General features: G+C 38.4%; 1 protein-coding gene and 1 pseudogene across 3 annotated transcripts in view; one reads left to right on the top strand and one right to left on the bottom strand.

Annotated features, from left to right (window-relative positions):
* Nucleotides 1-780: 780 nt before the first annotated feature.
* Nucleotides 781-1308, top strand: LOC144992024 (CDGSH iron-sulfur domain-containing protein 3, mitochondrial-like; annotated as a pseudogene).
* Nucleotides 1309-3736: 2428 nt separating this feature from the next.
* Nucleotides 3737-13038, bottom strand: part of LOC101173438 (polycomb complex protein BMI-1-B) — a 17557-nt gene continuing 8255 nt past the window's right edge. For all 3 annotated transcript variants that reach the window (XM_078946527.1, XM_023955154.2, XM_023955157.2), the window contains 5 exons: nt 11639-11768; nt 11522-11561; nt 11347-11445; nt 9495-9575; nt 3737-6542 (listed from right to left, as the gene is read on the bottom strand). In XM_078946527.1, the coding sequence (XP_078802653.1) occupies nt 6159-6542; nt 9495-9575; nt 11347-11445; nt 11522-11561; nt 11639-11768 (734 nt within the window). In that variant the 3' untranslated portion in view covers nt 3737-6158. The remainder of the gene's footprint in view (nt 6543-9494; nt 9576-11346; nt 11446-11521; nt 11562-11638; nt 11769-13038) is intronic.

The raw sequence follows: 13038 nt of genomic DNA, 5'->3' as shown, positions 1-13038 counted from the left end.
ACTCAAGATAAACCTTAAATAACGCATAATATTTTCCTCTCCATAAAAATATATCCTGTCAAAATTATACAAATATGAATATGTTGCAGAACTAAACAAACAAAGCCTGGAAATTAAAATAATTAGAAATAAATCAAATCATTCCGTTTTCTTTGCTCTTTTGTAATTTTTTTTAGCGCTGGACTCCTGGCATCATTTTTTAACAATAAGTTCATTTCTTGGTGTGTGACGTCCTCTGTGTGTCTTTGTGAAACATATCAGAGGGATTTGATTTTTTTAAAAACCTGTTATTGTGAATATAATTTTTAAGTCTTCTAAAACATTAAAAACTAAATCATAGAACTCATCCGTGGGATTACTCCAAAAAGAATTGGCATTTTTCTAATTTTGTACAACATCAACAGAAAAATCCTCCAAAAAAACCCCTAAAACATTAATAAACAAATGATCGATTGTTTATTTATGATCTCCAAAACCCAGCTGTTTTACTGCAATACCTGCTGTCTTCGTGTGAAATACTGACACCAACTAAACGACAGAAAAGACACAAAATAAAAATATCTACAATTGTTAGTTAATGACATTATTAACATGAGCTGATCCTGGCCCGCCATGATCCAGGTGTTGCCTTATCGAGGCTGCGCCCACCACGCAGCCTCTTTTCCTTCTCTAAGACAGGAGAGCGCAGCTGCGGGGGCGCCAATTCATTGGTTTTAGGCCGTTCCAAAGTCTGTGTAATAATAGATAATAGTAAACAGTGGCGCAATTTTTCCTTTTTTCCAAGCACAGGTACGCCGCCCTCTCCTTGAAGGTGATAATAACAAAGAAGTAAGATATTCTCAGAAAATGTAGAAAGTCACATTTTACATTTTATTTATATTAAAAACAGAATTCCTGCTTCTTTGCTCCAATGATCCCTTGCTGCTCTCAGGTCCGCCTGTCCACTCTCCCTCCTGATCCCGTCATCCCCTCTAAGAAGCCCTTCAAGGTGGAACTTTCCGGAGGAAAACGTTACTCGTGGTGCAGCTGTGGACTCAGCAGGAAGCAGGTAGGGCCTCTCGGAAGTTCGGCAGGTTCAAATCCTGTTTGTCCTCTGATGGGTTCCGGTCCGCCTCCCAGCCCTTCTGCGACGGATCGCAAAAAACCCAAGCCAGCCGTTTTTTTATGCCACTCCGCTTCGTCCAGGAGGAAGGCGGCGCCATCTGGCTGTGTTGATGCAAACCTACCAACAAGCCACCGTTCTGCGACGGAACCCACAAGCAGAACTTCGTCGTGTCTGCCTTGCTGCACCGACACTTGGAGTCCTGACAGGAAGTGCCGTCGCACCAACACTGACTAGCTCAGTTTTCATCAATCTCTGAAATTAAGGCTATGTCCAAATTCCCACCCTAACCCCTACATAGTGTACTGATCAGTACGTGATCAGGACTTTACAACACAGAGCCCAGGAGGTGCCCACAAGCTCTGTTGGAAAGAAGAACAACATATCGGTCAAGCCCTCCGAACCTGTGGATATCCCAACTGAGCATTCACCAGATCCGCACATACAAGAAAACAAGACAAGAAGGAACAAGAGCCAAAAAGGAACAGTATTTCAATTCTCATTTCATATCTCAGGCCTGTCTGAAAAACTAAAAAGGATTTTCAGACAACATAACATCCCAGTTCATCTCAAACCAGTTAATACTCTGACAAAAACTGGTTCATCCAAAGTATAAAAATTCCTAGCTACAAACAGAGTAATGTTGTGTACTCTATCCACTGCAAAGAGAACTGCAATGAGGAGAAACCAAAAAACATTTAACAAAAAATATCTATTTAACAACATCGCAGAGCCAACCCAAGTGGACCTGAGTCTGCAGTACATCTCCACCTGAAGGCCACAAACCACTCGTACGAGGACAGTGAAGTCCGAATTCTAGCCAGAGAGAAAGGATGGTTTGAGCGAGGAGTGAAAGAAGCCATCTCAAGAAGAATAAACCTTCTCTTAATAAAAATGGTGGTCTCAGGTTTATTCTTCCATCCATCTGCGGCAGTGTTCTGAAACCCAAACAAACGGAACCAGTTCCACCTGGGTCGTTAACAGCTGAAAGAGATGACCAGTTTGGGGAGGGATTCACTGGCTCCCCAACCCCCAGCTGAGGACAAATGACTCTTAACGACCCGAAACCATGTATGCCAAGTTGACAATTCCATCCAGTTTCAAATCTGACTCCTCCCCAATGAGCACATATATACCAGCTCTTTTACCAGCTCATTCAGAATGGACAAAGCCTTTTGGATAAGAGGTGAAACATGTCTTCTAACATTAAAAAATTAAGTCCAGATGACAGCCATTAAACCTACTACTATGATGGAATCAACCTGGATGAAGGAGAGTCTTCATAGACATATATAGTGCATTCACATTTTGTAGGGCTGTCCGAATCTACAGTTCCTTAATCGAGTGCCCCAGAAACTTCCCAGAAGTCTCTGTGAAAAACCAGTGTGCATCGATGCTCACTAGATCGGCGAATATAGACCACAATGCATTGCGTCTGAACAATTTCGGCAAAAATAATGTATTCAAATGTATTTTTTAATAAACCAATGTTTTTATCTTCAGAAGACAGTGGACTCATAATTGTTGCAAAACACTCGTATTAATTAGATTTTAACTTCGTGAAATTGTCATATTCGCCATAAAAAAAAAGATGTGAGCATTGTGTCTGAATTGCTTTTAAAATTCATGGCACTACATAGTGCAACAAAAACTATCGTTTCTTCAGTAGTTAGGGGTTAGGGTTGGAATTTGGACAGAGCATTAAATCTTTCCTGCATGAGCTGTGGCATTCATAAACCACATATGAAACACATTTTAGAAACTGTCTAAAATGGGTCGCCGGCACCAACCCATTTTAAATAATATGCACAAGATCAAATATACATTTAAAGGACTGAATGAGTTAAGAAAAATTGACTATGTAATTAGACTTCCGTTTTTTTTATTTAAAAAACCAAGAAGTTGCATAATCCTGAAAAAAATGAACAAAACTAAACAAAAAGCATTGAGAAAAGTTTCAAATCTTGATTTTATTGATTTTTTTTTTTAAGTCAAAAACAAGATAATTGAGTCTAATGATTTAATTCCAAAAGTTAAAATCATAAACTGAAAATGTAAAAATTTCAGTTTATACTCTAGAAGACTCATCCAGAAAAAAATAAACTTAAAATTTTAATGGCAAAAGCATTATTTTAAGAGTTATAAGGAAGAAGGAATCATGAAAGAAATTCCTAAATCGGAGTTTAGACAATATTTGTCAAATTTCTGAGGAAAAAAAAGTTGCATTTTATTTTTAATTCATATCCTAATATTTGAATTTTAACTTCACATTGTGATCATAAAATGTCTGTTAAATTAAAAAACATGTTATCCAATATAAAAAAAATTCATAAACATGATTCTGCTCGTTATTGTTGGACATCTACAAACTGTCGCACTTCATTTTTTTCTGTCATAAACGGCATATTTGAGTTCTTCTTGAAATTAAAATTTAGAGGGAGAAAATCCTCACATTTGACACTTTAGACATCATTAAAACTTTAAAACTCGATAATTTCATGGGTTCTCTCATCTCCCGAGTTGGCTTTACTGTTTTAGCCTTTTATTAAAATTTGTAATCACTGTTTTTTTTTTCTTGGACTAACAATAATCCTAAAAAGCTTAACATCAAATTCATTTGACGGCCAGACCAAGACATGTTAAGTAGACTTTATTGACCTAAACATGCACATATGGCTGATTTATTTAAAAAAAAAAGTCTTGTTTGCTTATAAGTAACATGAGGAATGTTGAAACTGACAGAACAACAAACATGGGAAAGTATTCAAAACTTTTAGAGTTCTTTTAACGGCATGAGAACAAGAAAATGCTTTACTGGAGAGCGTGGTAGTGCTTGAACTTCAAAATAAACAACAAAAAAAGCGTCTCCAGCTGGAAAATACTAGTTGGTTTCTGTGATGAGACCTTAAAAAAAGTGCATCAATGGATTTAATAATACGTGACCTGATGAGTTGTTGCTGAATACAGACACTTAAACAGCATTTTGGAAAGGGACTGTTTAAAGGCAAGGATTACTTCCTGTTTTCCTTTACATTCAACTAGCGCAGTGAGCTGCGCTACGCAGCCTTTCCAGGATATTTTGGTTTTTAAGTGAAGCTATGTGAAGTACGTCAGGAATTGGTTCAGGAAAAAAAAGCCTCAGCAGCACAAGCTAACAGAAGAAATTTTACTTTATAATCCCAAACCTACTCTGTCAACAATTTTTTTGGGGTAATGTGATTAGTGCTGCATGTTCTATATTATGTACTGCTGGAATGTGAAACTATGAGAAATTATTTAAATTGGCAGATTTAAAAAAAATTAAAAAAAAGCTAAAAAATAGAAGCGGCCATTTTGTCCCTTTTTAAGTAGCTATTAGCCTATCTTAAAAAGAAATTAGGTTTTTGCAAATTTCATGTTTTCAATGTGACAGGGAATTCTGTTCCTTTTGTTCGATGTTTCAATCTTAGCAAATAACTTAAATTAAGTTAGTTAAAGTTTTTGGTGAGAATGTTAAACTTGTTTTACCAGGAACATCTTACAGGGCGGGTAGATGGCGCTAACAAATAATGCTTAGGCGTTAATTGTCTCTCACTGCTATACATTAAGAAAATGTAAAAAAGAAATGTATATAAATAAATACAACTTTTGATAGAGGAGTAACAAATGAAAAAAATTACTTTAAGCCTCTATTTGATTTAGATAGCAAGGCTTTTCATTTTTTCGAGTACTCAGGTTAGCATTAGCCTAGCTAAAAAACTAAACTACTTCAATCCACTCCTTTAAAAAAAAACTGAATAAAAAAGCAACTGTTTAAAACAAGAGTGGCAAAAAGAACTTACGGCAAAACACTATCTAAAACTGCCTAGAACATTTAGTTGAAATAACAAAAAAATGCTCCCCTTTGCTTTCCATGTGTTCCATCATCTTGGATTAAAAAAATAAAATGTCTTGATAAAAAGGAAAAGACAATTTAGTGTTTTTAAAATACTTCTGTTGTTTCAGATAGAAAAATCAAAATTCTCTTTTCTGGGAGAAATTGTTAGCTTAGCTAGCTGTTAAGTTTGCACGCAAATGTTAAAAAAAAAAAGCTTGAGCACGAGATTTACTGACATGCAGAACTTCTAGGGTATAAGAAATGGTAATAGAGCATTTCTTTAAACATTTATATTTGTTTTAGCTTATTCAAAATTAGCTTTGTCCTATTGACTAAATGCTAGCATAGCCTACCTTAAATCTTTTAAAATTATCTGAGATGCGCTGTATTAAACATGCAAAGGTATAAAGATCCAACATATGTCGATTAGACATGTTTAAAAATGTAATATTTGTGTTAGACGGGAGGAATCTTTGGCTTTCCGTGCGCTCCGATTAGTATTAGCCTAGCTTCGACACCAATCTGCTCTTATTATGTTTTGCGCATATTTTGGTTTTAAAATTTGCAAATGTTACAAAGAAGAATCATAAGTTTTTGTTTTAGCCATTTTAGTCATATCTTTGATCGGGTCACTACGATGTCTTTTCTTGTTTAAGGAAACCACCTGCATTGTAGCACAAACTAGTTGGTATTTAGAAAAAAATATAAACTACAAAGAAAATAAATTATTTGAGAGCAATAAGGGCAAAATCTGGGGCATAGTTTGACCTCAAACTGACATTTTAAAGGATTTAGCTGCTTGTACGCATCAGGTACAAACATTCTGCAAAATACTTCACACAGTTTCACTTGAAAAGAAAAATGTCCTCTGAGGCTTTTTGTCTCGTAAAAGAAAACCAGATCAGTCTGTGGAAATGAACCGGACCGGCTGCATATACAATACAAACGATTACAATGTCTTGTATAAAAGATAAGTTTATACATATGTTTGCACACATGCTCACATTTGATACATACTGTACAGTTAGTATGTGTGCACGGTTCTAGTCTACCACACAAACACACACATACACACAAGTGTCCATTTGGCTGCACTTGTCAGTCTTTCCAGCTGAAAGATAACAGTAATCTTCCTCCTGTTAGTCCAGAAGGATTCAGGCTCCTCCAACACTGTCCTTCCCTGCCCCTCCCCCCTCCCCGTTAGGTCGCCGGCAGCAACCCGCTTTTGTCCCCTCCCCTGGCCTCCTCTTTTCCCGCCCCCGAGCTTGTGCCGTTAACAGTCACCTTGCGAGAGCTGGAGCCCTGTTTGGAGGCATGAGTGTGTCGCTGTGTGTTGTTGGGCACGGTGGTGCTGTTGGGGCTTTGGATGGCCGGAGACGGGGCATGGGAGGCGGGGCTGGACTGGGTGGAAGCTCTGGGCGTCTGAGCTGCGGCGGCGGGGCTGTGGACTTTGTCGCTGTGGGAGTCGCTCTCCGACGTGGGGCTGGTGTTGACGCCGTCGGAGTGGCCCTGAGCGGCGGTCTGGGACGGCCTCCGGCGTTTGCGCGCCGGCTTTACCAGATACTGCAGGGGGATGGGTCCTGTCTGCACATTCAACACAACAGCACAGATTTTAACAGACCGGTTGTGGGCTCAACAGTACTAGGGATGGGTACCGAGACCTGGTGTCAAGTTGGTGTTGGTACCAATGCATACGGCACTACCGCTCCGTGGATTTCATTGCTCTGTTTCGGACATATCAGTTGCTTGTATTCAATTCATTTTTTCTAGACAATTTTACGCTTCCAGCATTTGTAGGCGGGCTCATAATAATGGGTTTGGGTGGCCGGAGCTTGAGTGAAAATGCAGAAAGCGAATGAAAGTGTGCACAAAACATTCTATTACAGCAACCTGATGGATTAGAGAGACCAAAAAAATGTCAGCGTCGTAGCAACCAACTGTGAAATATGCATTCAGTGTGTGTGAAAACGGAGACCCAGTGCAGCAGTGGAGACTGTCGGACCGAAGGAAATGAAGAATCTTGGGCGGGTTTAAGCGCCCCCCCCACACCCTGAAATGCTGCTTCGTCACACTCGAAAGGTTTTGGGCGAATTTTTTCGTTTTTGCAGCACCGCTTTAAGCATCGTTAAGACAAAGGGAATGTTTCAAACGTTCTGTTTCTGCACCAGATATAACCCAAACAGTACCCATCCCTAATCAGCACCAGAATAACAATGATCTCAGCCATTAAAGATGGCGACCCTTCTCAATGGAAAAAGTAATTCTGCGTTAAAGATGAAAACGAAGAAATGACATCTGATTTCTTCAACCTTCAGGATGTCCTTTAACATCCTAATGGATCCAAAAGACAAAGTCAGCTCCACGAAACCTTTTTATACAGTTAAATGTATATCAGATATTAAGTTGTTTTGGATTAAAAGTGGGTTTAATCAGAGCACCACAGCTTTTTGTTTTTCAATGTGCATCAGTTCTTTGATTTCTTTTACAAAAATGACATCATTGGGGGGGGGCACAAACATTTTGAAATGTGATTATCAGTATTTATGCACACTAATAGATTTAAAAAACCAAAAGTCCGTCATCAATGATGTCCGATTCCGTTTTATACCAGAAATCAGCGTATGTGCAGTCTGGTTTCAACAGTGTAAGATCACGGTGATGGTGCCATGCTTTGGTTCTGCAGGAAACTGACCAGTATCCTGTGTTCCCACTTTACTTAACGCTGAAGAAAACAAATGGAAGGCTACTGGAAGATCAGAACTACACGTCATAGATAGTCATGCTAACAGAGTGTAAAACGGGGTTGCTAAGGATGGAGCATAACTTAAGCAACATAAAAATTCACACTTCTGTTCATCAGCATTAACCCTTGTGCTGTCCTAGGCACTTTAACATTGGGAGTTGGGTCACCTAGACCCCACTAGACAGAACGCGGAACCTTTTTTCTTAAATAATTTGTGAACCTCACTGGTGTCCATGGATTACATGGACACCAGCGGCTGAGTAGCTCGGTTGGTAAGGTGAGCAGCTACCATGCAGGAATCCAGGGTTCGATTCCCGGAGGGGAAGAAACAATGGTACTGGGGGCAATTACCATATCAATGATGAGCAGTTAACATCACTCAGTGAGGGTCCTTAGGCAAGGCCCTTAACGCTACCGCCTCCCGAGCGCAGTTCAGTTGCAGCTCACCGCTCCCCCAGGGGATGGGTCAAATGCGGAGAAGAATTTCCCCATTGAGGGATAAATAAAGTATACGAGGGTGGGGTCATAGGATAGCACAAGGGTTAAACAAGCAAAAAACCTTTTTGTTGCTACGAACTTATTAATTGAGCATCATTTGGTTCTATCGTAAACATGAAGCCTGACTGCAGACGGCAGGTTGTTGTTAGTGTAGATTCAGAGCAGAAGGGGCTGTGAAGGGAGGGGGGCAGCACATGGATTTTAATTGCAAATTTTAATTTTGGAAATTAAACAAAAAAAAATCTTTTCTAAAAAGTATTTTGATTGTTTTCACAACCCTTGTGCTATCCCATGACCCCCGCCCCCACCTTACATTGACGTGTTCTCCCTACCATGACAAAGGTGGATAAAGGTGGAAAGATTTCATGTAATCCATGGACACCAGTGAAGATCACAAATCATTGAGGAAAAAAGGTTCAGAGCACTGTCTAGTGGGTCTAGATGACCCAACTCCCAATGTCAAAGTGCCTAGGATAGCACAAGGGTTAATGGTAAATCTAAAATTTGCTGCATCGTTTAAAAACAAACAGCACCATCTGGTGGACAAAAACGGAAATGTAGGTCAGGTTAGGTTAAATGGACAGTGTTCAAGTCCTAATGTATAGTTGCCCAATCCCATATTTTAAGTCTGATTCCCCCAAAATATGAATAAATACACACCAATTTTTAATTTTATTTTAAGAAGTTAAAAACTTTCATGCTCTGAGAATGCGGGCCACATAAAATGACATGGAGGGCCACATTTGGCCCCCGGGCCTTGAGTTTGACACATGTGATTTAAGGGATGGAGATTACCGTTTTGGGGAAATTTTTAATTGTGTTTATTGAAAATGGCTCCAATCAAAAACAAAGTTTAAAAGCATTAGATGTTGCAAGTCTTTTATGAGTTAAAATGAGTTTTCCCGTTATGGGATCAATAAAGTTCTATTCAAAATATAAAGTCACAGACATGAAACTTGACTTCAGCCGGTGTCCTTAATGGAAGACACATCTTCCACATCATAAACGACAAATCTCCACAACAGTTGTAAAATAATCTTGAATATTTTAAAGGTATCCACATTTGAAAGTGTTTTTCTACTGTTTGATCTTCGGTTACCGCTTACCTTTTAGTCATATAGAATCAAACCCAGTACAGTTAACGGTTCAGCCAAACGTTTCAATCTTTTCTTTTTCACCAACATTCATAATGTTGATTTATTACAAAGTCCTGCAGTTTTTTTTTATTTTTTCAAAAGTTTATTTATAAAACAAAGTTAATCTCCAAACTGTGAAGGAATGAACCGATCACTCACTCGTCTCCACTCGTAGAAATAGGCGATATCCATTAGTGTGTAATAGTCCTTTAGGGGTTCGTCTCCATACAACACCTCCACCTGAGACGGACAACATAAACAAACGGAGACATTCAAAGACCTGGGAGTTATTCTCTTTTTGAATAATCAAAATTCATTTTAGGAGATTAAACTGCCTAAAAATCTGTTTAAACAGTGCAATGCATGATGGGGACTTTTCCATCAAGTCCAGCGTCTATTAGCATATAACATTTAGTGCGAAATTTCATATATATATATATATATATATATATATATATATATATATATATATATATATATATATATATATATATATATATATATATATACATATATACATATATATATATATACATATATATATATACATATATATATATATATATATATGTATATATATATATATATATATGTATATATATGTATATATATATATATATATGTATGTATATGTATATGTATATATATGTATATGTATATGTATATGTATATATATATGTATATGTATATATATGTATATGTATATATATGTATATGTATATATATATATATATATGTATATATATGTATATATAAAAACAGAGTCATGATTTGATTTATGCTTTAATCCAGTCTGATTTGCTATGAATTCATTTGAAAGTTTCCACAATAAATTCGATTTAGCTGAATGTTCTTCTAGAAACAGAGGAACTGAAAGGAGGAATTTTCTAAAACTAAAATGGGTTTTTGTCCGACGGACTTTTATTTTTCTGTTTCAATCCATATACCTCAACATTTTGCCGCACGCTGAGGCATTTCTCAAAAGTAAATAAATAAAGACGGACTAAAAGAGTGCTGCATGAAGAAAATGAAACTTAAAGAAAATGCATCAATTTACTGTTATTATGATCCAGATTAGTCCAGTAAAGACAGATTGATTGAAATGTAACAGAAGAAACCACAGCAAAAAGAATTCTCTATAGTATTTTTTTCAATAACTTTTTTCATGTTTTTGTTTTTTTTAACTCCGTTTCCATAACTGAATGTGTGTTTCTATGAAATAACTTGTTGAAGCAAACACACCATGAACCATCTGTGTGTAAAAAAACAAACAAAACTGGATAAACAATGATTGGCTACCATGAAGCATGACACGGTCCTTAGCCAATCAGAGCCAGCGTTGTTTAGACACAAGTCCACAAACAAACAAGAGAAGCTACAGAAACGGAGATTGCAGAGCAGCTCCATGTAAAGTTCCCATAAAAATACAACCTCAAATTCATTCAGAGGTCAAAGGTCAGAACGTCCGTTCCCGTTCCAGAAACTGGTTCTTATGAACCAGAGAGAAAAATGTGGAAACATCCAGAAAATAAATGTAGATTTCTAAGGTTAATGAAAATTCTGTAAACACAAATATTTATAACAAATATTGAAAATTATACAAAAGTACATGTCTGATTTACTTATTTCAATGACCTTTTTTTTTTCTATAGGCCACTTTTCTTTTACAGTGATGCAGAGAGTCGCTTTTCAGGTAACTAGTTACTTTTATTATAGCGTAATTTAGTTACTGACTCAATTAGGTATATTATCTAAGCAAAATAATATACCTACCAACAGGTTTTTTTCAGTCTTGACTCATGAAGGGTAACATCGATTTTCTTACTTTTTTTATTGGGTTAGATTAAAGTATTTGAACATTTACCCCATTAATGAATAAAGACATCAAATAAAAGCAGATATTTCTGGTATTTTTCCTGTAATATTTTGAACCTGAATAGTGGGAGGACCCTGCCGGGGAATCTAAAGCTCTTCTTTTCCTCCAGTGACGTGTGGATCTGCAGAGGCTCACCCTGTAGTTGTTGGGGATGTCCATCTTGCTCCTCAGGAACTTTGCTAAGTGCATGACAGACATGGCTGCTGGGCACTGCAGGAAGCGTTTACCGTTGGCCTGAGCAGCAAGAAGAGCAGGCATCAGACCTTCATCCAACCTGAGGAACGGAAGCAGCAGAATGGTTCGGTCCTACCTTGTCTCCTTCTGTCTCCGGCCGCTGCCTCTCGTTATTTCTGCAGGAAACAGAAAGCGGGAACATGAACCAACCAGAACTCTGAGCAGACGGCTCTCCGGACAGGTTCCCACTCACTTGTTCCTCTCGTAGAACTGTATGGACAGGCTGATGATTTCATCCTCTGCTATGTTGAAGGTCTCCACCACCTCCCCCGGCTCCAGCACGCGGTTCTCTGCATAGAAGTCCCGCCGCCGCTTCATCTCGTCTGGGATCATGGGAAAAAAAATTAAAAAAAACACTGGGCGCATTACTTTAAAGAATCAGAGCAAAAACACTGACAAACGTCCATTCCATGAGGACTCCCAGCATGCACCTGGAGCTGTGAACCAGAATATTCACTGCTTTTACCATTGACTGTATCAGAAAACTAACTGGAACTGCATTACAAACAGGAAGTACCCGCTGGCTCCACAAAAAACAACTTCCTGCTTTCAAGTGGTAGGGGTGTGGCCTTCCAACAAGCTCACTCCTGATTGGCAGGAGTGGTTGCCATTAGAAACAATGACTCAGACCAATCACCGCTCTGCCTCTAACATGGTGGCGTTGGCGTCACAAAACAAAAAGGCGACTGAATCTTTGGGGTTATGTCACCCTCACTCAGTCCAGTTCTCATATACAGTCACTGGAGTGAACATGTGCAAGTCATTCCTCAATTGCTGCCGATGAGATTTCTATCAGGATCTTACTCAGAGCCTCACTCCGATCATCTTTTGGTCTTTTGTAAAGGCGTTCCCAGTGGCCCTTTGATTATATTGATTCCGCTTTTAGCCAAAAAAAAAAAAGTCGTTTTCTAGGACAGTTTCTGCAGAACGGCAAGAGTTGATGCGAAATTTGGTCTGGAGCAACCCTGCCCCCCTTTCCCATCACCCATAAGTGAGATATCTCTGTTTACATGCTCTCCTGCTAGCTTACAGCCCCTCACATCCCCACCCAAATATCAGCGGTGCAACAAGAAAATGGCAAGCAGCATTGGAGCCAGATGTCAGCTTGAACTAGAAAAAACAAAGACGTACGTTCGTCTCCAAATGGATTGGTCAGAATGGAGAGGAGAGCTCGTGGTTTGCAGATTGCAGCTTCTATGACAAAACCTCAACCTTTTTCTAACGGTATTTTGTTGTCTGCTCCTGATTCACAACAATTTTAATTAGGGCTGCACGATATGAGGAAAACTTGCGATATGCGATATTAGTGATCAATATTGCGATAACGATAAATTTGCGGTAAATAAACAAATAGAAAAATAAACAAAAACATCATTCCCATTTCATTGCAACAGTTTAAAAATTATACTCCAAATGACCCTCATCGACATGGGGGACAAACGTCAGGGTGGCTAACCCTGGTCCTCAAGAGCCTCAACCCTGTCTGTTTTCCAATTCTCCCTAGACTGCTCGATAATGATAACCAAAATCAGTCAATCAGGATGTGAAATCACTTGAGTCAGCCAATCAACAGCAAGCTGGTTACGGAGAGCT

Source organism: Oryzias latipes, chromosome 1 (assembly GCF_053564925.1).
Source record: "Oryzias latipes strain Hd-rR chromosome 1, Olatipes_Hd-rR_3.1".
In the NCBI taxonomy this organism is placed as follows: domain Eukaryota; kingdom Metazoa; phylum Chordata; class Actinopteri; order Beloniformes; family Adrianichthyidae; genus Oryzias; species Oryzias latipes.
This window is presented reverse-complemented; position numbering and strand designations above follow the sequence as displayed.